The sequence below is a fragment of the Corapipo altera genome, unplaced genomic scaffold (assembly GCF_003945725.1).
Source record: "Corapipo altera isolate COAL_440 unplaced genomic scaffold, ASM394572v1 48, whole genome shotgun sequence".
In the NCBI taxonomy this organism is placed as follows: domain Eukaryota; kingdom Metazoa; phylum Chordata; class Aves; order Passeriformes; family Pipridae; genus Corapipo; species Corapipo altera.
The window spans coordinates 3,070,941-3,097,063 of NW_020884931.1; the positions used below are offsets into that span (position 1 = coordinate 3,070,941).

The 26,123-nt window shown below is 39.2% G+C and overlaps 1 protein-coding gene across 1 annotated transcript in view; it reads right to left on the reverse strand.

Moving 5' to 3' along the window:
- ALK (ALK receptor tyrosine kinase) overlaps positions 1-26,123 on the reverse strand; it is a 310,600-nt gene that overhangs the window by 214,590 nt on the left and 69,887 nt on the right. Inside the window, exons 2-3 of the mRNA XM_027659345.1 lie at positions 13,295-13,414; positions 1,879-2,043 (exon numbers count right to left, since the gene is read on the reverse strand). Coding sequence (XP_027515146.1) covers positions 1,879-2,043; positions 13,295-13,414 — 285 coding nt within the window. The remainder of the gene's footprint in view (positions 1-1,878; positions 2,044-13,294; positions 13,415-26,123) is intronic.

The window sequence follows — 26,123 nt, forward strand, 5'->3', positions numbered from 1 at the left end:
TACAGAAAACTGAGTACAGACAAAGGTATAACTCTACCAAAAAGAATCCAAAAGAATCATACAAAATGGAGCACCACATTGACCTGGCCAGGCTCTTTACCTGGAACAATACATTCACTTCCTTGTGGTTTTTCACATTTTTTTCCCCACTTCAGGAAGGTGACAGCTACTCTTCTCAACTCAAAACAAGGTTTTGATTCTTAAATCTCAGTGGCAGCCAGCTTGCACTAGAATTTTAGAAAAAGAACAAGAGCAGAACTTCTGATTTACCTCAAACTTTCCCTGAACTGTATCTTTATAGCAAGAAATTCAGTATGCGTATGTATGTTCGCTGATGTGGAAATTAGAAGATATTTGCCTGCAGCACAAATGTGGTCCATCTGCTTTACACACGACACAGATCACGCCAAAATGACTTGGTCTGCTGATGAATCAATGGGCCTTAAAAGTTAATTTATAATGGCTATCTGGAGAAAAGTGCTATACTATTGATATGGATGAGAAAACAGAATATCAACGAAAAGCAGCACTGAAAATTTCCTCAGTATTCACCTGAACATAACAACTGCTACGAGGAGTCAGACTGCAGCTCTGCAAAGTCAAATGCCATCTCTGATGCTGGCTACTAAGAAAAGGATCCTTTCACTTGCAGCTTTCTATATAAGAGGCCTTAAATTTGAATTAAACAAGCAGTGATGAATGTATTCTGCAAGAATTAATCTGATCTTTCTTTAAATTCATGCATACTTCTGGCCCCCATAACATTAATTCATGTGTCTTGTTCGCACAGTTTATTCAGGTACTACATGAAAAATATCTCCGCTCACTTGTTCTATACCCAGAACTCACTAACTTCACAGATGCTTTCCACTGCTCTTCAATGTGCATTTTAATGACTTTTAAGTCCTACCATTGCAGACAAAATAAAGAATTTTTGTCTGTTTAGTTTTTCCTAGTATGGAAACTGTTCCTTATCCCTCATAATTTGTTGTCCTTCCTGACATCTCTTTGTTTTTCTGGATAAAGCCTGTAGCCCTAACTTCCCCATTTCCATTTTTGTAGTTCTGTTCTTATCAACACCACCTGACCCTTACAGGGAGAGGTTTCAAGCAGATGTCACTAACAGCCAAAAGGATGTTAAGGATTTTGCTGCTTTCCTAAGGTTAGAAGAGCACAAATATATCTAAAAATCTTTCAGAACTTATAATCTTAATAAAATATGCTGCTGTTCACAGATATGATCACGAGCAGGAAAAGTAATTCCAACAAACCAAATTTTCTTCCAAGAAAGGAGAAAAATCTATTGCTCTCTCTTCTTTTCAGGCTTCCTAGCACTCTTTAAAGACAGGATCTTTTTTCCTTATATTAAGGACAAACCTCATCTTTTGCTTTCTTACCAAACAGAGAACCTAAGCCCTGGACACAAGGATATTGCCTAAAATGGTCTGCAAATACACAAGCAGTACACAGGACGTTGAGCAAAGGTAAGGCTAAACTCTTCCAAACACTGAATGACCTTAAACATAGGCACCACAGGATAGTTCTCATCCAAATACCATCCATGGCATGGGTCAGCCCAATTAGGATTTTACATAATATTATATTTGATGCTTTGATTCCTATATAGATGATGAAGATTGCCTTAGATGAAAACAGATCTCTTGTGCAGAATGACCCCTTTTTGTTTGTCACATCATTTGCATTCATCATCTGCTGCAGTAAAAGGATTCTAGCTGTCTTTAGCATTTCAGGAGGATGTGTTTGGGTGGGGTTTTGGTTTTTTTTTTTTGTCAGGTTATTTTTGGGGGTGGGAGCATGGGTGCTTTGTTTTTAAAACTAACCACTACACTGAAGGCATTATAGTTGTATTTGTCTTACCTTTAGGTGTACTCTCAGAGTGATCTCTCTCTGGTCCATCTGGGATGTTTAGCTGTGAGATCTCCTCTGCACTCAGTCTGACCCAGGCGTTGTTGGGGGTTTCCTGATCTTTTGAGGTAACGGAATATTCCAGCTCACAAGGAGATTCAAAATTGCAGTCAAATACTGGAAAAAGAAAATAGACACAAAACATACCAGGTTAATTAAATCCAGCTTCCTCTGTGCTGGAATGTGTGTATACACACTAATTTTATAGTTTAGTAAGTTAGGGCTTGGTTTTTTCCATAATGAGGTAGAAAGAAATAAAAGAATTCAATAAACAGAAAGGCAAATATGTGCCTGAATGTGCTGCATAGAGAGGTTCATTATGGAGGCAGCAGCCTGAAAAGGAAGGCCAAGAGCCAGTTATTCCCCTTCAAGACAGCTAAAAGGGCAGCACAGGCTAAAATAGGGAAAGACATCATCCGGACTGAATGGATATCCATTAGTCAATGGATAAAATGGGACATAAAGCCAATGTCTTCTGGAATGGTGGTTCAAATTCAACCTGGACCAGTGTAGTGCAAAGACTACTAAGACTCTTCACATTGATGTTTCATCTCAGTGAACACAGGTCTCTACAAAGCAAGTCATATATGCTGGGCATATGGGATGTGCTGGCAGCCATAGGGACTGTACCCACTAGGCAACATTCTGACTCTCTGGATTTGAAACACTTTAGTGAGGCAGAGAAACAGCAGAAACCTGACTTGCTGCTGCAAAACTTCAGCCTCCAGGTAGTACAGCCAGTATCTGCCTCCAACACAGACATTTCCTTTTGAGATGTTTCTCTTTCAGAAACCCACTACTCTGCTGGTGCAACTATGATTCACTTCCCAGGGTCCAATTTACTATCACACCATAATTCAAGTCGATTAATATAACATGCAATGATAACCTGAAAGGACTTTACTTTTAATTGTCAAGAACATAAAATTTTCTGGAATGCCCTGTATACATTTGTTTTTATCACCACAGTCAGCACTCAACACAATATTCAGTAAGAAAAAGAAACTATTTCTGAACTAACTCACTGGTTCTGAACAGGCTAGATCTATTTGAAAGAGCTCCTCAAAGAAATCCAACTGCTCTTCCGAGTTTTCTATACTGTCTACTGTCCTGCCATAGCTATGAAAGTGAAACAAAAAATCTGAATTGACATTAGTGAAATTAACTGTGTTTTTTTTTAAACTTCAATTACATTCTCTATTAAACATCTAATTCCTTTAGTGGGCACAGATTTATGTAGTTCAGCCTATCCTCCTGGTGATATAATATTTTCTAATCTGAAGGTTAATACCGTTGCCCTCCCACTACACTTTTCCAGCTAATTTGCTGTTTTAACAGCAAGCTGGAAGGAACAGTCTTTTTCCAGTTTATATTCAATATTCTTAACCAGGTGCTTTAACATTCACTCAGCATTTTGAATACTTCACAATGCCATGGAAACCATACAATGTAAGAAATCCATACACATTACAAGCAGCAGAAACAAGGATTACACACATTTCCTTAAATTCAAATGCACAAGCCTCTACTCTCTTCAGGCCTCTATGTTATCAATACAAATTTCATGACACATGAAGAACACTTCAATTTGGGCAGCAGGGAACTGTGGATATATTAATGCTATACAGTTTACTATTGCAATATCATACCCAAACCTCAGACCACTTATTTCTTAAAGTCCCTTAGATGGTCTTTACCAATAAAAAAAAAAAGAAAAACAAACCTAAAATTTTTTTTAACCCTATAAAGTGTTAGGAGTCTATTAAACTTTGTATCAAAGACCAGATGGACAAAAGAGCAACAAAATGCTCAACTACATGTTAAAGAAGATGTATTGTCATTACTGTACAGTTTTGTTATGGAGAACACCTGAGGAGTATGTGTTTTAGGGCACTGTGAAAAAAAAGTTGGAGGGCAGAATCTCAGCTCATGCAAGAACTTTTTTGATGAAACCCACTGGATGGCAAAATGGAAAGCCTAAGCCAAGGACGACACGTGGCAAGAACAATCATTTCAAATCAACTACTTCATTCTTTGTGGCCTTCTCTTCCTGATCCTGATTCCCTCATACTTTCTTCATCTTTCTAGAAGTTGCTGCTTGCTTTTCCTCCTCTCCTGCCCAGCTGCTTGAAACAGAAGCCTTTGTGGTCTCTCACCCTCCTGACCCAAGCAGAGGAGCCCTCCATGGATATCCACAGGGCACTCCTCATTTTCCTCCTCCAGTTCCCCATGACAGTCTGATTGTCAATACTCAATAGCCAGTTCTGCTGCTCCATTTGACTTTCCAGAATTCCATTCTCAGAAGAGAGCTATCAATCAGTTATGGAGCCCTTAACACAGCAGGCCTCTGACCTACAACTGGTACAACTTAATCGGGGTATGTGACTAAATAACAGCCATCACATTCAGTCTTATGATCCCTGCAGACAACTAAAGGCTCTGCCTGAAGAGGAGAAAGTAAAGAAAAAAAAGGCAAATAGCAATACCACCTCCTTCTCTTGCAATGAATAGCTTATAGAGAAGTAGGCATGATCTAACATGCCTGCTGTGGTCAAGCTGAATGTCCTTTACAACAGGTTTTTCCTTGGAAGAGGGGGAGATGATTTGGCTCCTACATCTGACAGTGTCTGTGATTTAATGGAAACATACTTGCATCTTCTACAGAACTCAATAATCCCCTCACATCACAGAATATCCGTACTTTTCTTAGGCTCTTATTTAAACTAGTCCTGTGTAAGACACAAATTTCAGTGCTATTATCCTATTCAGTACAAAGAAATGATGACAAAGAAATGCCATCTGATGCAACACAGCAAACAGCATCCAATCTTCTAAGCCTAATATTAACTTCCTACCCTTAGGCTTTCCTTCTTTCACAATGTCCTTCACTATTGACAATGCAATATACTTTATAAAAAAAGAATTGTATACAATACCTTTTTTTTTCACTGATAAGCTAGTTTTGATGTGTTAGCTGCTACAAGACCACATAAGCCACACTTGCAAATGCAGAACCTTCATAACATTTGAATTGCTGCCACAAATCACCTGTCAAATTTTACATCTCTGCATAAAAAAATAAAGTGCTTTTTCTTCCTTCTTTACTTTTGTCTTAACATTTAAATGCAAGACCAAGTTTATTCTTGTCTTGCCTAGTTAAGCACAGAAAGCAGAAGCCATGTGTCTTTGGATGCTGAATAAAAGCCATTCTGCCTTTTACTGAAAAACCAAATACTGCAGGAAGGCAATTAAATCTAACACAACTTTTAGTGATTATTTTTTAAACTTACTAGCAATATAAATTGACTAGATACAGAGCTTTGGGACTTGAATAGTGTGCCTAATCAGTAAAGTGAGATGTTTTTCTTTTTTTGTGATTTCTGATGTTTTTCTAAAACTGATGTCACAGAGATTTACACCCAGTAAATGCATTTATGCCAGAGCTGTATTAACACTACGGATCCTAAAGGTTCTGTATGAATTTAAGTTCCATATAGCAAAAAAATAGCAAAAGCTCTTTTTAAATTAAAAAACCCCAAACAACCAAACAAACAACTCGTCGTCCAACAATCTCTTTCATCTGCAACTGCTGGACGCGAGAGAGACAGAACAGATAATTTATTAGAGGTCTATTTCACCATTACAGTTTTAAAGAAGAAACAGAAGTGATGCTTATAATCAAATTAAGGTAAAAACGTGTTTAAGAAAGGCTTAGACATCAATCAGTTTAGCTTCTGGTACATAAAAAGATACAGGATACTAACCATAGAATGAAAAGCAAATTAAGTTACTATTCAATTGAAAAGACACTGGAATCTGTGTGTGTCTGATGATGCTTGAGTCTTGTGACTGCTTCAATTTATTTATTTTTAACCAACGTACCTAACAGCAATAATTTATGCACAAATAACTAAAATATCTGGCAACCATATCTGTTTCAATTAAACTGATTAGAGCTTTCTAATAAACAAACAACTTAAAATAGCAATATGAATAATAAACCAAAACACAGTAATCTGTAGGAAATATCCTTTTACCTTGCTGCAGGTCAGGTTATGGATCATTCACTCTTTGGGTCATCTTAGACTATTTGTGTAATCACCCATCACTGAAACATGCCTTATTTAGAACAAAAATAAACTAGTTTAAAGGGATATATAAAAAAACCAGTTCTTGTTGAGAAACTATTCTGATTATCCTTTCTTCAGCTGCCCCAAAAAAGGCTGGGTTTATTTGGTCTAAACCACATCTCCTTTCAACCACAAAAATCTTACCAGCAGATAATTTCCTCTTAGACTGCTCCTTTCTAGTTCTACATGTGCCTGACTTTAAAAGGTCCTTTTCCCTCTCTTACAAATCACTCTTTCTCCATTACTCTCAGCTGGGCACCCCTTTGGAAAGGTGTGGTTGCCTTCTCACCTCACTGCCACAGACAAGGGAGCAGGCAGAGGTTCTCTGTTCTCAGCAAGATCAGCTTAGAGATGCACATCCTCACTGACACCTCATCAGCTTAAACATGACTAATTTACACTACATCCACAGACAAATGTACAATGTAAAGGTCATTTACACCTGTCAAATCGGGACCACAACCTCCCTCAAGAACATACCTCTTTCAGCAGCAACAGTCACAGCAGCGGTGTAGAAACAGATAAAATATTCTTGCACAGGATGTCTTTTTTTAATACAAATATTGACAGATATTCCTTGCGGAGGAGACATAATTTAAATTGTATAGTAGAGATCTGCTCTGCTGAGTGAGCTTTGAGACCTCCATCAATACCCACTAACCTCTATTTTACTCATGTTATAAGGCCTATAAGCTTTTAATTTATGACAGGGAAATGACAAATTGATTTTCCAGTTATTAATCCTAGTGACAGAGCCAGTTCCTAAAGCCTTCCCATTCCCTTTGAGTACAAAAGGGCATAGGCCATTCAATCTAAGGGTTTCAATTGCCTCATCAGGACTTTCTGCATTTCTATTCCCCAATACAGGGTGCACATGCGGGGTGACACAAAGAAGCCTGCAGCGATAAGTATTTCTCCCCAGGAATAGAACATAAGTAGGAGACTCTGCTCTCTGGCTGTCAGCTCACCAGCCTGCTGAACACCCAGGAGGATCAAGGCCAGGTCCTTGGAAGTGAGCGTTGCCCCGCTGGCACAAAGAAGGGGTGAAAGTCCTTGCAAATGGATTCCTGGCGTTATCTTTTCCCTGTGCAACTGGAGATACAGCAGCAATTTAAAATGAGTGAATCCATAATAGGAAGGAAGGGCACAGGAAAAAAGCACAAGGGAAAAGGTGTTGGCGGTCACACAAATTCAAGAGGAAAAACAATTGCAGGGTTTAACTGCCTTGTTCCTGCTGAGCAGGCAAGCCTCAAGAGACGTTTTCACCTATTTCCTTCCATTGCTCAGGAACAAGAAAGGGCAATCTGCACATTTTAAGGGACAGTATGCCACATGTATCCCTGTCAGGCACTCTGGATCTACCCTTAGCAAATGCCTGTGCCAAACAACAACTGCCTGGTCTTGGGGCTGCCACTTGAGGAGCTGACAGATGTGAGAGCAGCAGCATGACCTGACAGGGGTGTTGGGGAACTGGGGATGCACTCAAGTAGCCTCACGGCATCACTCCGTACCGCAGGGCTTTGGGGTCCATCCCATCTGATGAACCTCAGTCACCTGCAAGTGAAGCAGTGAGGAGAACAGCTGGGCAGCATGCCAGCTCCTCTCCCTGCCCTGAGACGCAGCCTGTGTTCATCAGGGACCTCCTTTTAATTTCAAGCTACTTAGTGTAAGTTAGTTTATCTCTCTGTGTCCTTCCTCCGCACCAGCAGGTCTCCTCGGTGTACGCCCCCCCGACCTTGAATTTACTGACAGGAAGGCTGCTGTTCCCTCACAGCGACAACATTCAGTCTCAGGGCTCCAAGGGCTCCTCAGAGCTTGCTGCCAGCAAGGAAGTCTTCAATGTGGCCAATTTCTCCCCAGTACCCAGGGCAAGATCGCAGGGGTGGTACCTGTTGGGCAGGGTCAAGCGTGGCTCATTCCTTCAGTGCCCACCTTGGAGGAAAAACACTCAGGTTTCCCCTGGGAGGGGCTATTAAGGTTAGATTGCATTCTGAAGAAAAGATTTTTGGAGGAGCCCCACCGGAGGCAGAATTTCACACATTCAGTAGAAAAGGGAATAACCCTTGGGAAGAGTGCGGGGGCCTGGATGCCCAGTGCAGGGCGAGCTGCCTGCCTCCCTGTGGAGCTCTCCTCATGCCAGATGCACTTAAATTAATCCTCTGGGGAGGAATTAAATTAATCCTCTGGATGGGCCACTGCTTAGAGAAAACAGCAACACAACTATTCATCTATTTGTTAAGAAAACCTTAAAAATGACAGCATCTACTTTATATATACCCAGCTCCTCAGCGTGCACCAGGGACTGAATCACCAAAATCTCTGACAGCTGCTTTGTTCGGTGGAAATCAAACTACAAAGAAGAGGGCCAGGACTCCTTCATCAATCAATTATAAGCACAGTCTTTCAAGACAGCTACAGAGAGAGGTGTGAGGAAGGGGTGCTGGGAGAACAACTAGCAATAGCTCTCCTTTCCATTCCTCCTGCTCCAAGAAGTGACAGAGCTCATTCTCCACACAAGAAATATTTGCCCACCAAGTCTCCCATGCATGCAGCAAAAACAATACATGACACTGCACTTCTAATGCCAGTTCTGGCCAAAAAAAAATGAAGTACTGACTAACAGCGATTGTTAGAAAACATGCTCCAGTTGGCACAAAATAGTGGTTGGATGAACTGTCATATTTTGACAATTCATACAAGAGACCTCTTGCATGAATTTTGAGAGATCTCTAGAGAAAATGAATACTTGAGAGACAGGGAGAAAAGACATTTGTTTTCTAACTGTATGTTATTTTATTATTGAAAAAATGTTGAGCTGTCATAGGCATATTATCTGCAGATGAAAAACGATATAAGGAAAACAATAACTTGAAAGAAAGTAAAAATTTCTCCCTAATAAGATTTTTTCTTCCTTCTTGCTTAGCACAGCCTTCAGTTTAGCTAGACAGATGCTGCTTTTCCTGATTTTCCTCCCTTTGGATTTCAGCAACATTGCACATGGCAAAAATACCATATAATTGTTAAACAAGAATCCTTGCATATGTATATAGAGTCACAGCATTTGCTACTTTATATGGAGCAATTCTATTAATGTGGTGTGAATAACTGCTGTTAATCGAAATCTTGCCCTATTCTACTCATAATATTATTTCCAAAACCATGTTAGAGTACTTCTAGAATTGCAAAAAGGATGTGTTTGAGTTAAGGTGGTACATCACTTTTCCAATATCTTTACTAAGAAAGCATTGATTGATTTTTTCCTCTGGGACAAAGTAGCATTCTCCTTATTCCTCTCCTGACTTTATCTCACTTTCTGAACAGAACTTGCTGTAACAATCAGTTCATATCCACGCATCTCACTGTGCCATGCTGAGCCAAGAATAATGATAGCTTTATCATTTTGAAGATGTCAGTATTAGTCTGATTTGCTGCAGAATTATCAAACAAGTAGTCATGGGAACCTAACCATAACATGAATTCATCTGGATGGTGCCCTCTTTCTCTCCATCCTCCCTTTCGTTTGATGCTCAGACTCTTGGAGTTTTGTGTCAGCAGTATCTATCTGGTATCCAACCCACATGAATGAAATGGTATCTCGAATACATGCACGAGTACTTGAATTCAGCAAGTTGCACATGACTCACCAGAGAAAAAAATTTAATAACCTGACACCTTGCTGAGCAGCTGCTGTGCCACTGAGCACGAAATACGCAGCGAGAATGACCCCAAATTATTCCACAGTAAAGTAAGTCCAATGAATTTTTATTTTTTAGTTAGCAAACCCAATTCAGGAAATTAGGAACTCATTACAGACGATATTCCATTAGAAAGTGTAAAGAAAACCCCCAACAACCCTGTCAAATTAGTTTTCTGAAGACAGAGAGCTGAGCGAAATTATTAATAAGTTGTTAATAGAGGCCATCCTTTGGATTGGGCTTTTAGTACCTATTAAATCAAAGTTGTGAATGATTATGCATTCTTGTAGGTATGTGCTCCTCCCCTGCTAAACTCATATTTTCTAGACATTTTTAAGCACACTAGTCATTTGGTAGCCAAATTACCCTGACTTTTAATCCCAGTTAACTTTGGAATACAAAACACCACTATTTCCTAAACTTCAGAGGGGGAAGAAAAAAAATCTGTACCCTATATTGCAGAAGCCTAAGAGAGGTACTTTTGCACAAAGCTGGTTCAGAACAGCCAAAGAGTTTGTCTGCTACTGGACAGACAATCCGGCAAAGAGAGATGCAAACAGCACAGTGATATAAGAAGAGTTAAAATGCAAAAGATATCTCCTGTTTCCTAAATGATCCAACATGGCAACACTTATGCCTGTTATTCTCATGAAATGTGTTCTTCTTTCAAAACAGAGTTTAAGTGGGTTGAATTGAATTTGATTTTTTCTCCAATCAGTAGCACTTTCCACAGTTGCCACTGTACCCTGCCAGGATCATGCTTCAGGTTCGCTGTTGTTGGGTTGGCTCAGGGGGATGTAGAGGATGGGGCAGAGAAAGATGTGTTAACTGCATGAAGGTTTACAGGCCTAAAGGGGCACCTATTGTCTGGAAACCCTGTTACAGAAGCTTAACAGATTTTATGCGGTGGACAAGTGATTTCTTATACAATACCTGTACAGAAAAGGAAATTAACGTTCAACCAACCAGGACAAGAAATGTAATATGTGGCTGAGTGCAGTTAATCATGTAAGCCTCAAGACAGAGATCCATCAGATCTGAAAATGGGAGATTAATACATTACCATAAGTCCACATATGCAGAATGTATTAAAGGTTTGTTCTAGCCACAGGAAACAGTCTGAGTGTACCTCATGAGAACAAAAAAATACATAAAAATTAGAAGATTTAAAGTCTCTTCCTCTCCCTCAGGTTGAATTCCCAAGTCATTTTCACTTCACATCCATTTTTTAGCTTTTATTTTCTGAAAGGTGGATGGGTTTTGCATCTTTGAGATGACTGATGATTAGTCAGTGCTTAGATGGAGACAAATCTAGAAATCTCTAGACAAAATAGAAAAAAAGTCTTGTGAATTCATCACTCAAGTATCCTGTTGTGCCACTGATTATCTTTTGGGATTGCTGCATATGGTTTCAAAGATATCATCAGGCGCTGTCCCTGCCAGAACTACCAGAGGCAGTCTGTTAGAATTTTTAATTCTGAGCAAAAGAAAAGAGAACTTATTTTGGCAGAGGAAGAGGGACATTACATGTCAGTTTACTCACTCTTTCAGTCAGGGATTTCTCCAACAGCAGAACATAGGGAAAAGGTAATTAAGACAAGTAATATTGCCCCACTCTAGCAATGTCAGCCAGCTAATTAGATGGGTCCCATCAGATGATTAGGCAAACAAAGTTTTGATAGAAGGTTTATTGAACACTCTGTAGTCAGTCATGCTGGGAGAAGTGAGGAAAGCTTCTGACAGAAGAAGAAATCACTCTAGTAGGAAAGGACTACTGGGTTTTATTTCTGCTCATGATTTATTGTGTGATTTTGGATTAACCACTTAATCAGAAGGCAGGGGTGTGTCCTGGGACAAGAGTACTCAGAGCTTGGATGGTCTAACTTTGTCTTCTTCCTTGCTCTACTGAGTCCCATGACCTTCACAGAACCTCGTACATCCAGGGCCAATAATCAGCTACTGAAAGGCACTGTCCAACCCTGTCATGCACATAGTTCTGGACAGAAATCCATATCCCTGGGAAGTTTACTAATAGACATTCAGGTGGGTATAAGCTGACAGTGGTATGCAGAGGAATAGAGGTTTTAAGAAGTGCCCTCTCAGTCTTGAGCTATGTTTACAGGCTCTGCTCCACGTATCCACATCAGTCCTCTGCATGTTGCAAATCTGAAGTGGCAGGAGTGTTCCAGCCTGAAATGAGTGACTTTGAGGGCTACTGCTACCCCTTTGATTTAAAGGGGGTTCTGCCAACTTTTGTAAACATTAAATTGCAAGGCTAAAAAAACCTCAAATTACCCCTGCTTATCTTCAAGATTCTCCAGTAGTTTCAAGGTGTGTGTCCTGAATTACACCTACTGAGGGAGAAAACAATTTAGACTTGTCCTGACTGAAGATTGTATTTTGTGTAACACCTCATCAAATTCTTGCCTTTCCTTGCAAAACAGGTGGTTGGAATATGGTAGAATTTGGTCTTGTGCAACCAGCTAAAATCATCATAAATCATTTCTGCTTAGATGCAGTACATTTATCTCCATGTGATGCTGTCAGATGGAATCAATGCATTTAAGTTTTAAGAACAAAGCCTCCCCTTAGAAAAGTATTACTGAGAAACTGAAAGAGTTTAGGAAGAAGTAATAAAGGGTAAATTAAAAATCATTCTTGCAACTTCTGAGAAAACCAAGTAAGGGAAAAAAGATTGTACTACTGTAGCTTCCAAAATGAAATTGGTGTGTCCTCATCATTCAGGCAGATACAACAGCTAGGAGCAGATATTGTATGCCAGTGGAAAGAATATATATTGCACACATAAAAGGCTGCAACATAAATTTGAAGAAATATGGGACTCCTTCATATAGGTAGGTCAAACTTTTCCCTCAAGCAGATAATTACAGGCTTGGGGTGAGTAAATCTTATTAGCCTCTCAGCACCTTATCTCCCCTCATGGAGACTGGTAGTAGATATATAGTAGATATATTCTACTTCAGTCACTTTCTGGATTGCACGTTAGATATTGCCTTATGCAGTCCAGCCCTAACTAGGACCATTGTGCTTCACAGTGGAATGGCTATGGATAGCCCATAAACAGGTCATACCAGAGAACAGAGGAAAACAGATTCCCAGATTTTGGAATGGGTAGGTGTTACAAAAGAAGATGGAAAGAAAAAAGTTCAGTACACAGCTCCTCTCTTTATGATATCACTGGATTCCAACATACCACTCAAATGTCACAGTCTGGGACCTAGTTTTTGAGTGAGCAGGGCAGGCTGGGGCAGCCCAGGTCACCAGGCACCTCCATAGAGATGGCCAAGGTCACCTCAGGTCAGGCTGAGCTGAAATGGGACCCCTGGGCCCATGGGAATGGTGGGAGAAGGTTCCAGGGGCAGCTGGTAAGGGACAGTAAGGCTTATTAGTGCCTCCAGATGGTGACAGTAGGGATATTTTACCACAGATTGTTTGACTTGTATTGTTTTACTCCAGTATTATAACAATAACCTTAGGCAGTCAGTTACAGCCTCTCGAGGATAACATATTCATGTTACTCACTGTGTCGTCCTCTATGGGAGAAGAAAGGGGATGTGTCTCTCATGACCCAGGTCAAGTTCCAAGCAGAGTAACCAGGAGGGAGAGAAGAGCTCCTTGACGGGTGATCCGAGGTGCTCAGACCTTTCATTAAAAAAACACAAGAGAGAAAACCCCATTATGTATGATGTACCTGTTTGCATGCAACATATCAAGTGCAAAGATCTTAAACAACTTTACAGACTGTACGCAGCAAGTACTGATATTCAACTACTTGATTCTTCCTTCCTGATACGTGAATGCACAGGGAGACAGGAGACTAATTGCCTTACATTGCAAAATTATCATCACGTAGAAAAACTGTCAAGTTTCATCTCCTACTTATTTGAAGTTCTCTTTGACCTCGCAGTCCTTCAGTTTGTTTGGGTTTTTCATAAGTTTTGCTGGCATGAGGAGATCTTGCACACGGAACAGGCACACGTGTACCCATCTTCTGTTCAACAACCCAATGCATCTCAAAGATGCTTTTGGTGATTCAAATACTACAGTGGCCCAGAACAGGTGAGGTTTTGTACAAACCTGCAGTAACTCTGCAGGACCATGATAATACTAAAGCTGATCAGAAACAGCATGTGAAATAACATATGAGACCAACGAGCAAAGTAGAATTCTGCAAGCTTTGAGAGTACAAATTTTGTCCGTGAATGTTCAAGTTGGGTTTTCTGAAGATATCAGGATCTTGAGCATGCTGATCTCATTTTTTGAGGTCTCTGGGGAAAGGTAGGATTTAAATTTGTAAAAATACAGGAAGTGAAAACTTGCGTTTGGGAGCTTTGATGGATGGAAAAAACAAACCTCTAGATTTCTGATTTCTCACAAGCCATAAGGAATTTGGTGTTCAGAGAGAAAATAAAAAGTATATTTTTGATCTATTAACAAATATTTTTGTTAAGTAAGAACACTTCAGTTACTTCCTTGAATTCTTCAAGTACAATGCTAAATTTTGCTGTAATAATAGCAAAAAAAAAAAAATTGGTGATAACTCTTAGTAAAAAGTTTGGAAAAAACTCTCTGTAAAAATAGGCATTCACTAACTTAATAATTGATTCAGAGTGCTGATGAACTGTCCTGTTAGATGAATAAATAGTAATTGATAATAAAAGACATATTCAAGAGGATAATAGTAAGCAAGGTAAATGGCTGAAGACTTCGGGGAAACCCTGCTTTGATTGTAAAAGCTCTGCTTAGCCCTGTTTTCTACTTCCACTGAAGAAAATCTTGAAAATTTCAGAGGGACTTGTCAGAAGCTTAAATACCAAGTGTTAGTTGTGCCCTATCTTGTTCTCAGTGCAATCTCATTTTTAGCACGCTCTTGTAACTGAATAACTATAGCAAAATCAAGAGAAAAATAACCATTCTTATGTAAGAGCTGTAACTCTTGCTCATTGCTTAGAGCAGTAATCTTCAAGATAAAAATGAACTCCACACTGTATTGTAAAACATTCTTGAGTGGAAAAAAATTAATATCCCTAATGGCTCAATTAAACCTGGTCTCTACGCTAGGTTATGGTGCAATAACTAAACACTCATTAATTGTTGTCTGGAATACAGGGACACAGACAATCAGGACAGTGAGTTATGAGTGTAGGTAGCAAACCTAATGTCCTGCCTTCAGCTGTCACTGATAGGTAACTATGGAATAATCTGTATACTGGCTTCTCCTTCCTAACATCAAAAAATGGTTGACACGTCTTTCAGCAGCCCCTGATAAAGCTGGTTGTGGCAAATAATGCCAGGTTTCATTAGAACACTTATAATAGTTGATAAAAGCAGGTTTTTTTCCCTACAAATGTGCTTCACTTTGATGCTAACATAAAATAATCAATAAAATAAGAATATTGATAAAAAATGAGCTCCTGAAATAAGCTGGTTTTCAAAGTGTTTTGCCTGATGTGAGATGTCTGACCAGTATCAATATCTCTGTTATACAACAACTGTACCCAATGACTCTTCCAAATGGGGAATGATTTAATATCCTTAATGTAGATTATAGATCTCCCAAAAAAGCAAAAACTCCAAAGCCTCTTTACCCCAAACAGACCCAAATGCATGCAGATGTCATTCATTTAGCACTAACAGAGAGCCAAGACTTGGGGTCGCAATCCTGAGAAAACTTCACACAAACCTGAAACACTGACCTGCTTCCCACCTCTATTCTCACAGCAATCTGAGAGAACGACACCGAGGAGCATTTCTCTTCCTAGAGCTTCAGCCACAGAACTCAACATTAAATCTCTGAAACTACCCTGACCAGCCTTACCTGGGAATCAGTACCACAGAGATCAGTACTCCAAATTCCCTGGAACCCCTCACATTTCCAAAAATGCCTCTCCATAGCGCATTCTTCAGAAATTGTGCCCAAGTTCAGCCCCATGGAAGGGGGAAATGTTCCCAAGTGGAAATGTTCCCTCTGGTGCCAACGTGTGCAGTAAATTGAGATGAAAAATAAAGTTGGACATCTGAGCAGATGTTTGTTTTTTAAACAAACAAGGCAGTCCAGGCACATGAACCTCCCCTCTATCAGCAGCAAGAGGTGAATAAGAGATAACATAAAAAATTGAAAGTTTTTCTCTATTTTTAAAGAACAGTATAGATTCAGCTCAATTCACTTTAACCTAATAACTTTTTTTTTCATATTCTTTAGGATTAATTTTGGAACTTCATCTCAGATGATTTGCTTGGGCTATTGGTCTGAACTCGAAGACAAGAAGATTGTATCAGGAGTTATGAATCTTTCCCAATTAAGTTATCTTCAGAGAAAGATGCTGGGTAAAAGGTTTTTGTATAGCCAAGAGGCTACTCTTCACAGTGAGGAATGATTTGATTTCAGAGTGAGCTGTGGGTTAGGAAAAGGAGAGACCTTTCCTCTTCCCCCTCCAGGGCATTTTATGTCCAGAAAGGCAATAACAGAAGATTTTTTTCAGCTAAATAAATGCTTCTTGTGCAACAAGAATAATGCAAATGTAGACCACACTCTAGCCATTTTACAAAATAAAGGGAGTTTCCCCTCTTCAAAACAATTTAAGCCAGAAGGCACTGAGAAAATTTGTGTCCTTCTTTTAGGATATGTTAACCTCCCATTCCAGTTGTTTGTACCACGGTACTCTGTCACTTGTCAAAAGTAACCCTAACCTTTAAAAGAAATTAATGGATTAGCAACTGAAAGCTGACAACTCCATTTTTGGTAGACAGAAGTATGGCAAGGTACAACAGAGGTTTCCTTTATATTCCTGCCTAAAGACATATGCAGGGCCAAATCCTGACCCAAGGTACTCCATCACAGCAAGAAACATGCACCTGAAGAGAACATATGACATTTCTGGTTTTTAAACTTGTGCAAAGGAATCTCCTTAGGGGATGTGAAATTCATTCAGCTCACCAAGAGTTCCAGTAAAAGAAAATAGAAAATGGCTCATGTACTGAAGTGAAGCCTCAAGGCTACAAATTCATTAAATAAAATATTTATGTATTATTTTAATGAAAAATACCTCTTTAATAGAACAACGTGTTCACATAAAAGTGGAACAACAAAAAAAGCTTTCTCCTTGGGTAATTTTTAAACAAACAGGATTTACTCAATTTTTTCTTTTTTCTGGAAGAAAGAAGAAACATCCCCAGCAACTAACACATAGTTTTCTGAAGCTCCATGCAGTGTAGAAACGTAAATGAATTTTTACCAAAACACGCAAGCTTTCTTTAACCAAAAAACGCACCTACATGTAACTGAATATTGCTTATTACTAGCTTTGGATATTGCTTCTTTACTCAGCTTTCTCACTTTGTTGAGCTGTATTATTCACCATTTTTTAGTGGCAAATCTGAGGTGACAAACCAGCATGTACCTGTCCTCTAGATTTCAGAGTTGCAACAGATGTGAATAATAATTACTGAGATCAATACCTACTTTCAGTTACATCTGCATCTAAAAAAATACCTCAAAATCATTCATGTTTGTTTGTGTGGAAATCATAAGTCAGCTTTAGTAGTATTTGTGGATCTGATTTATAACAGCAATCAACAGAGTAGTTATTAACAATTATTACAATAATGTGCTTAGAAACAGCTGCCATTAAGATCTGGATTTTCCAATCTCTGGAAAAGCCTGACATTTCAGAAAAGGTTACTCCAGTTCTAAGTAAAAGGTGCAATTTCCCACAGAAGGATATTACGCCATAAAGATCTGGATTTTCCAGTCTCTGGGAAAGCCTGACATTTCAGAAAAGGTTATTCCAGTTCTAAGTAAAAGGTAGCAATTTTCCACAGAAAGAATATTACACAGTTATCTTTCCTCTATTAAGAAAAGGAAGGACTAAACTACTCAGAACCAAGGTAACTTTATTTCATTGAAACAAAAAAATCTTACAGAGAGCTGACTGCCCCAGGTAAGGAAACCTCTGTAGACTTCTCCTAAGAACCAGAGACAGGTCAAGGACATCCTAAGGAAGAGGTAGATGCAACACTGCAGGACCCTGAAGCTGAACAATTCTATCTTGCAAAAGAGGTCTCAAGACCCTAGCGTTTAAGAAGACCTCTCTGGCTATGACCAGGAAAGTGTTTGGGCTTGCTTCTGTCTGACTGAAAGGGAGAGGTCCAGAGGTCCTTGATAAAGGATTGCCGATCTCCTAGCTCCACAGAAGTTCTTAGTTTCACTTTTTTGGGAAGGTAAAGGTATGCAAACTAAAGGAAAAAGATTGCCTGAGAATTCCCTCTCAAATTCACAACTGATCCTCACAATCACACTAGCAGTACTTGCACCACCTCTAAGAAGCTTTCGTTTTTCCCCTCTTCCCATCTTCAAACATATTCAGTCATCCATGAAAGTGCAAAATACACATTATATCAAGGTGAACAAGCGGCATCAAAACCAACAAATAGCCCAAGTAAAAGCTTTGTGAATAATCCATAGACTCAACTATGCTCATACATATGTTCATTCTCTCTATGACATTCAGAAGCAAAATTCAAATTCTGTTTATGGTATAGCTGGAGAACAAGGCAAAGGGCAAGCTCGTTCCATACAGTTTCTTGCTCTGAATAGGTGGTGAGCTTTACTTACACTAATGGACGGATGTACTCCAGGGTTTCTTTTCACAGACCTTTTCTACAGTACAAAAATGTTCACTGACAGTCTGTCAAGTTTATATTTTTCAGTTAAAAAATATATTTAATAATGCATTATGTTACAATGATTTTATGTCATATTGAAAGCCTGATGAGTGCAAATAAATGATAGTATGTGTTTGTCACAGAAACTGTGTTGGATTGCTGCAGAGAAGAAATTTGCATTCAGTGGGCTGTAGCAGACCTGTGGATAGTGAATTCAGTCAGACATACTACATGAGGCATAGAAGTGATCAACAATGCTGACTGGCAGATGCTTGATGAGTAAATTTGGGAATAGCATACACTTCCTGTACATGAAGCATGTGTGACTAATAGAACTGTATTTAACTCATCAACAGAGTTATCCTTCTGGCCCTAATGATTACTTTTTTTTTTCCTCCCTTCATAAGGCTTATTTAAAATTTTCTTTCAACTTGTTTCTGTTAGCCATGTATTTTTTCCCATCTCCTTTTCACAGGGAATATTAACTTTGGATTGAAAAAACCCAAATGCCTCAAAACTGATTAGTTCAATCAGCAAATAGGTACTACACAGCCCTGACTGGGAGTACAAACTGCTGTTGTACCTTGCCTTCTACTGACTAGGCAGTTCCCCTACCTACCACATCCCGTGAACATTAATTGATGCAAGGAGACTGTGCTAAGTCTGGGAGATATGGTCTGATCAGTGGACCTTGGCTCTGGAGGAAGAGGTGCATGGAACACCCAAATTGCAATTTGATCAAGGCACTGCAATAGGGAAATATTAACAAAGTATGACATGTTGCTGCTCATTACAGGAAAATAAATAATCCACATTTTCCATACAAAGAGCATTAAAAAAACCTAATTTAAATGACCAACGCTTATAATAACTAATATAGAAATTAATATTAAATATATTACCATCTAGAGTATACTACCCCATCTCAGGTGCTGTGCAGCTGCTGAAGACTCGCCCACTAAGACACCACAAAATGGCAATGAATCACTCATGAAGAGCTCAGGGTCTCTGTTACAGACCAGACCAGGAATGGCTGAACGTTGTTACTCATCTGTGTGCGCACAAGAAACCCTTAAAAAAATCCAACAACAGACTGATTTTGGCTGCAATAATCTTTTACAGCACAGTTAAGCACCTCTGTGAGCAACACAGAGAAAACAAAGGACTGGGTGTTAGTAATTGAACTGCTCTCAACTCTGGTTCATCTCCTCAAAAGTGGAGGCTCCCAGCAGTACAATGTCAAGGGATGTGTTTCTCCTGCTTGCCGAGCCTGCAGCTTTGCTAAACAGAGAGGAAAAGCCCTTCAGTGGCAAAGCTCCATGTACAAACACATTTTGGATGCTTATGCTTTGAATCAGCTTTTAGACATTTTAGGGTCAGAACTGGAAAAGGATTGTTGGGGTGTTGGTTTTGTGGGGCTGAGGTATTTCAACACACGGCAATACTTGTCCTTGTCTTTGGACTGATAAACGCATCTGAATTACTGACCAGATATACAGTGAAAACCAGGAGCCATTATGTTTGGCTGTTTCCTGCAGCACAGACCTTCAGACACTGCAGACGGTAAGAAAGTGCCAGATAGAAGTCTGTGGAATTGGTAACCTGTCTACTAAGGCACAATAAAGTACTTCAGGTTGCAGATGTTCTGAATTTTTTCTGTACATGTGAAAATAAAGTGACCCTTCCACTGCTGTCTGTGGTATTCGTCTACCGTAGCTCAGAAAAGCTTCCAACAAAACAACCAAGAGACAGTATTAATGTTTGGTATCTGTTCATTCATAGTCATTGAGAGCTCTTCCAGTGCCTGCTGCACTGACCTCAGAAGGGTCCATTAGTTCAAAGGACTTCAGAGCAGGTGCTAACCAGTATGATTGCTACACAAGTATATATACTATATATATGTATATATATATATATATATATGTATATGTATATGTATATACACACAACATACTATAGCAGTATGATCACTACACAAGTATATATACTATATATATATGTATATATATACACACAATATACTACACCAGTGTGATCACTGCACCAGTAAATATGCTATACCAGTATGATTCTCATCTTTAGAACTGGGGTCCTGATGCCACGTATTTCCAATGTCCACCTATTTGCATGTCTCGGGTTACTTCTCTGCATGTACTTTCCTCCAGTCTGTACCCAGTAACATAACCTCTAGAACCATAGTGGCCAGACTTTCAAGGAAGAGAAATACTTGTTTTGACAGTGTTTCAATAATCCATTAAACATACTGACTTCAAAACATGTAGTGCGTTTACCTTGGAATTCCGCATAAATACACATACACCCGGTTGGACTCTCTCATAAGATCTGCACACCTCCTATACAATTTTAAGTAGTGGGATTAAACAAATAAAAAGAAACAAACTCAGAAACAACCTCCTGCTCTTTATGCAATTAAAATCCTCCTTTGTGCAATACTGATTGTGCACTAAACCACAATGCATACACAAACTCACACTATTAAGCAGTTCTCTCTTTAACACAGCTGCAGATATTTAGATACTCAGTGGCCTGCAGTCCCTGTAAATTTTAATACAAGCTCGTTTTTTTCTCAACATCTGCCTTTTGATCTGTCTTGTGCTTCAAGGTGTGGCATTCAATGCTCACTTATTTTTGTCTCTATATTTCTTGTCGGAGGATAAAACCACATTTTTATGTTCAATTCTTGAACACTTAAATGATGGGGGAATTAATATTTTGAAGGTTTCAGTGAAGATCTGAACCTTTGTGGTCTGCAGGAGTCTTTTCACCCTCAGAGCAGGCAGCCTGATCACCTCCCACACTTTCATGCCATGTCAGTACCTCTGTCTCTGGAGACACTTGTAATAAAGTTTAGGAAACATTTTTTTTCTTTCATATCCAGTAACTAAATTCCTTCCTTCCCACTCAAAGCCATCTACAGTCACACATGACCTGAGCATTTAAAACCCTTTCTTCCACTGCACTGCAGCATTGAGCTTGAATGAGAGGTGAAGAGGAAACACAGTCCATTTTCACACACCTATTGCATATCAGAGGGAAGAACAAACTTTTTTCCTATGGTTCCTAATACAGACACGTGACAACTTAAAGGTCCCAGTTCAGCCTGAGTTAATCTTTACTTTGCTTCAGCTGATTTATGCAGGTTTACCCAGGAACCCTCATTCCCTGTATCCCATAATACTGCTACATATATCTCTTTCTTTGTGAAAGTATCTTTTTTAGACACGTCCACCATCCTTCCTCCTCAAAGACCATGTCCAGAACACTCTCATCCACCACCTGGCATAAGCCCACCTTAGGTACAAGCTGGCCTTGTTTTGCTGCCTGGAACCATTCATCACTGCCAGCTGCAAATGGTAGCCAGTAAATACTGGTTATTTGGGAGAAAGCAACAGCAGTGGCATAAGTCAGACTTATTTTTTTTCCTTGTTATTATCATTATTACTATTATTGCATCTGTGAAAGGAGGGAAATTCTATTGCTTACTGCATAAACGCAGGTGAAAGATCATGTTGGCAGAAGGCTCAACAATTGGCTCCATATATAGAAATACAAATCCAGAGATCCAGAGGCTTTTTTTTTTTTTTTTTTTGAATCAGACATCCCTACCCATTCACATTTAAAATAGTCCCCAGGCAAAGGAAATAAAATACAGGAACTTCAGGTAAAAACTGGATATTTCCTGCACAAAAGAGGCAGAAATTCTGAAGTGATGTCTCCCATAGAAATTGTGCCTCAACTGTACCACGCAGACACAGGAACACTTTCAGAAAGGTCACTGCAGCTGCACAGGCTTTGTCCACCTTTAATTGACAGAATAATTCTGAAATCTTGTAATACAAAGATGGCATTTTAGAAGAAGAAACTTTTTAAATATGCCTACCATATCAAAACATAAAATGAATGCTCAGAGGAATCAGATGAAGCCCTATAATATGCACAACAGACACAAACTGTGAAGAAGTGACAGTTACGAATTTCCCACCATTTTTATGGCTAAACCCATTTATTTGCTGCATTAGGCATTTCTGTTAAGATACCGTGTTGCAGAATAGCAACAAAAATTGCGGGGTGTTTTGGTACCAGCGAAAATACAAGACATTTGTTAGTGGTAGGCAAACTGCATTATTTCTAAAAATAGCAAAAGGGTGTGATGACTATTTCAATCTAAAGCACAGCTGTCTTGGCAGGAACAATAAAAACTACTTCATATTCCCTTTACTGGGAAAGATGCCAATGTGGTTATATTGTCTATTTTCACTGCAACATTTAATTTCACTTAAGGTAAAGGACAGCATCTCTGACTACAACTGTGGGGTATTTAGATGTGAAAGTACTTCTCAAGGAAGTTCTGCAAGTGCTGCCAAAATAAAGGCCGTAAAGCACCTGAGCAAGGCATGAGAAACCCTTGTCTCAACTCAGATAGACACCTCTGAGTTAACTATGAGCAGACTGTAAAAGGGAAGTTGCTTGTCATTCTGTTTTTCAGGTGCAAAATTAAAATAAGCAGTATCTCTGGAGACATCCCAAGTTCTTTGGGATGTTTTGGGGTTCTTGGCACAATTTTGCTCTGTGTAGCTGCTTTCCAAAGATCTTAACTGTTAGCTAGTCCACAGCATTCGCATATGAGAGGTGAGCGATGTTGGAAAGCAGCCCATACCACCAGCCACCTCTGTCCTCTTCTGGATGGCACCAGAGCAGTTCAATTATGTGATAAAAAGGGTGGTTCTACAGCTCAAGGTAAGACCTTGTTTGGGGGGCAGGATGGATCAGATTCTCTCTAGTAATTGAAACTGTGCTGCTGCGAAGTCCTACTCGGACTTGTAGTTGGCTTCTGATACAAAGACAATCATCCAAATTTTCAATGGAAAAAATGGACATAAGAATTATACATCTCTTATGTGTAAGGTCACTAATGAACCACGGGATTAAACAACCTGCTCAAATTACACATTGCAAGATGGTAGCAAAGTTTAGAAAAGAAAACAACCTTTACTGTTTCCTTCTTCACAGAGGTCTTCACTTCTAGTAGTCCAGCCCTGCCTCTGCCAAACTGCTTTACTCTATCTTGTGAAAGTGAAATTCAGAGCATTTGGAAAAAAGCCAGTGTGAGGATGGGATTGTAATCTACACAAAAATAAAAGGAAATAGCCTTGCAGAAATATCTAGAAGGACAGTAAGATACCTTATGACAATTTTTGGTTTTCCCCAAGTTTATGTCTACCTAAATGCCTTCCTGCAACAGAGAAATATCTTTGCTTTTCTTCCTCCCAAAATCTGCGCTGTTCAAATAAGAATTTCCCAAAGTGATTACCAAAAGGTCTGTAAGAGAAATGATTACAAATGGCTGAGTTAACTGCTATGGATGGCCTCATCAGTCATCATTATGCGATCTCAGCACAAGCCTCATCAGGACAGGCAACTTGTCATGACAGATGACACCTCTTTAAGAAGACTTCCTCCCATGGCTTTTCCCCAAGAAATTCTCCTGGGATAAGGTACTTGCAAATAGTGGTCCTTAAGCAATAATCAAGGAGGAATCATCACCAGCTGCCTTCATAAGCTGCTTCAGTGATAGGGTTTGTTGAGCTTTGGGGGTTTTTTTTCAGTTTTACCGTTCGGCCCTGAGTGTGGAATTTTTTCTCTGTGTGCACATCTTGAAATCAAAGTACTTTCGGCAGCTGCTCTAAAGGTGAATTTAGAGATGATGATAAGAGAGAAAAATTGAGAGAGAGGAGGCCTGAAAAGGCTGAGACAGCACTGCTAGCCTTACGCTACTCTTCTACTCCCAGCCACAAATGCTGTAAAACGATTTCTAATCTATGCCTCATTTTCCACATCTAGAAAAGGAAGAGTATATACCCTATTGTACATCTGCTATGGAAACTGCTAAGTTGAATTTTTTTGAGTTATACAGCACATTCTGTAATGAACTACCATTCATACTAACAACCATTATAAATGAAGACCATAGACACTGTTTTGTGAACTGGATCTTGAGATCTAATTCCATTCCCACTTCTTCTTATTTGCAATGGAATCTATGATAACTTGTATAGTTTCTCCTTTTGCCTTTTTATTCTGGTACTTCAATGGAAGTAATGATGCTCACCGGGCTTGGGAATCCTTTAATAAAAAGTAGTAAATCTTTTTATGACCAAATGTCTAAGCAGGGTTTCAAAATGTAATTTCCCTTAAACTGTCCTGCTCCTCACACATAAAGTTTTTACTATGGCAACGGTAAAAAACTTGTTTAAGAAGAACAGTTGGCTTCCTAATAACATACTTCTCTGTCACAGTGAAGAGGCAAACTATTTGCAATTAACAGTTTGCTCCTGAAATTTGGCACTTGTTGGGTGGTTGCAAATTGTTCATGGGTAGAATGCAGTTGATGAATACTTTGAAATTACTCAAATATTTACTGGGAACAGATTTCAGCCCTTGGGGTTTTTTGTTTGTTTGCTTTGTGTGGTACTCCAGTTATGCACCAGTTGGTCTTTCAAATGCCCATGGAACACAATAGGTGCTGGATACAAGCAGCAATATGAATTTCTGCTTTGCAGGAAACTCCATGATTTCTCTTTCTTTTCATTCCACATCTTGGAATAAACAAGACTAAATCTGAAGTTTCCTGGAAATAAAATCTTACATAGGAAAACAGCTGGGGAGCAAATGCTTATGTGTAAAGAAATTAAAATTAAAGTGTTTCATGCCAATTTCACAGTAAAGTATATTACAGTGTAGTTGCAAATGAAGTAAATTAACAAAATCCTTCATCGTAGTAAGGTCAAAATATTTCATTTTGATTTTCTCCCTGACTGAAAAAGACCCTGGCATTTTGTGTAAATTGATATTCCCATAGGAAGTCTAGTTTTCAAAATGATATTTCTTGATGGAAAATCTGCCATTAGAAAACAACTTAAGTAATTCTAATTCTTATGCATCTGGCACGATATGAGTTTGCTATACTGCTGCCAGAGCATGTCTCTGAGAGTCCCCTGACAGGGACCTTGAACTGGAGAAGCCACTCAGAAAAACACTCATGGAGAGTCAACAAGGTCTTTTAGAAAATTTAGTAAAGAGCAAAACAGAATGAGCACAGCTATGGTAAGCTCATAAAAAATTCAAATTCAAATTTGACAACAAACTTCAGACAGATATTTATTTTTATTGACAGAGAGGGAGCTGCATGACAGAGACAGCGCAACACACTATGGGAATCACGACAACAGACTGAATCCCCACCAGAATGATGCACTGCTCCTTATATCCATACCTTCCTTTGATAACACTGTCAGGCAGTTTCAGGATGGAAAACAAACATTGTCATTCCTTTGCAAAAACAAAATACTAGCCTTTCTGTTTACAAGCTACTCATGCCTGTAGTCCTAGTTGCACCTGTAGTGGTCTTACAGTGCCAGCAGCTGATCCATCACTTGAGGCATTAAGCTGAACTGGCATGTGTGGAGCTGCAGGGAGCCACTCTATGTTTCAATCCCGTCTGGGAGGCAAGAGCATTCAGACTTTTCATAATTTCTGGTTTTGAATTGGAAGAAGTCTTCTGAAAAAAATCAGTTTTACAAACTACTTCAGAGGCCTGCCCATCCCTCTGTCAATGAAAGTATTACCAAGGACAGAAAGTATACAGTGAGGATTTGTGGTATTTTAA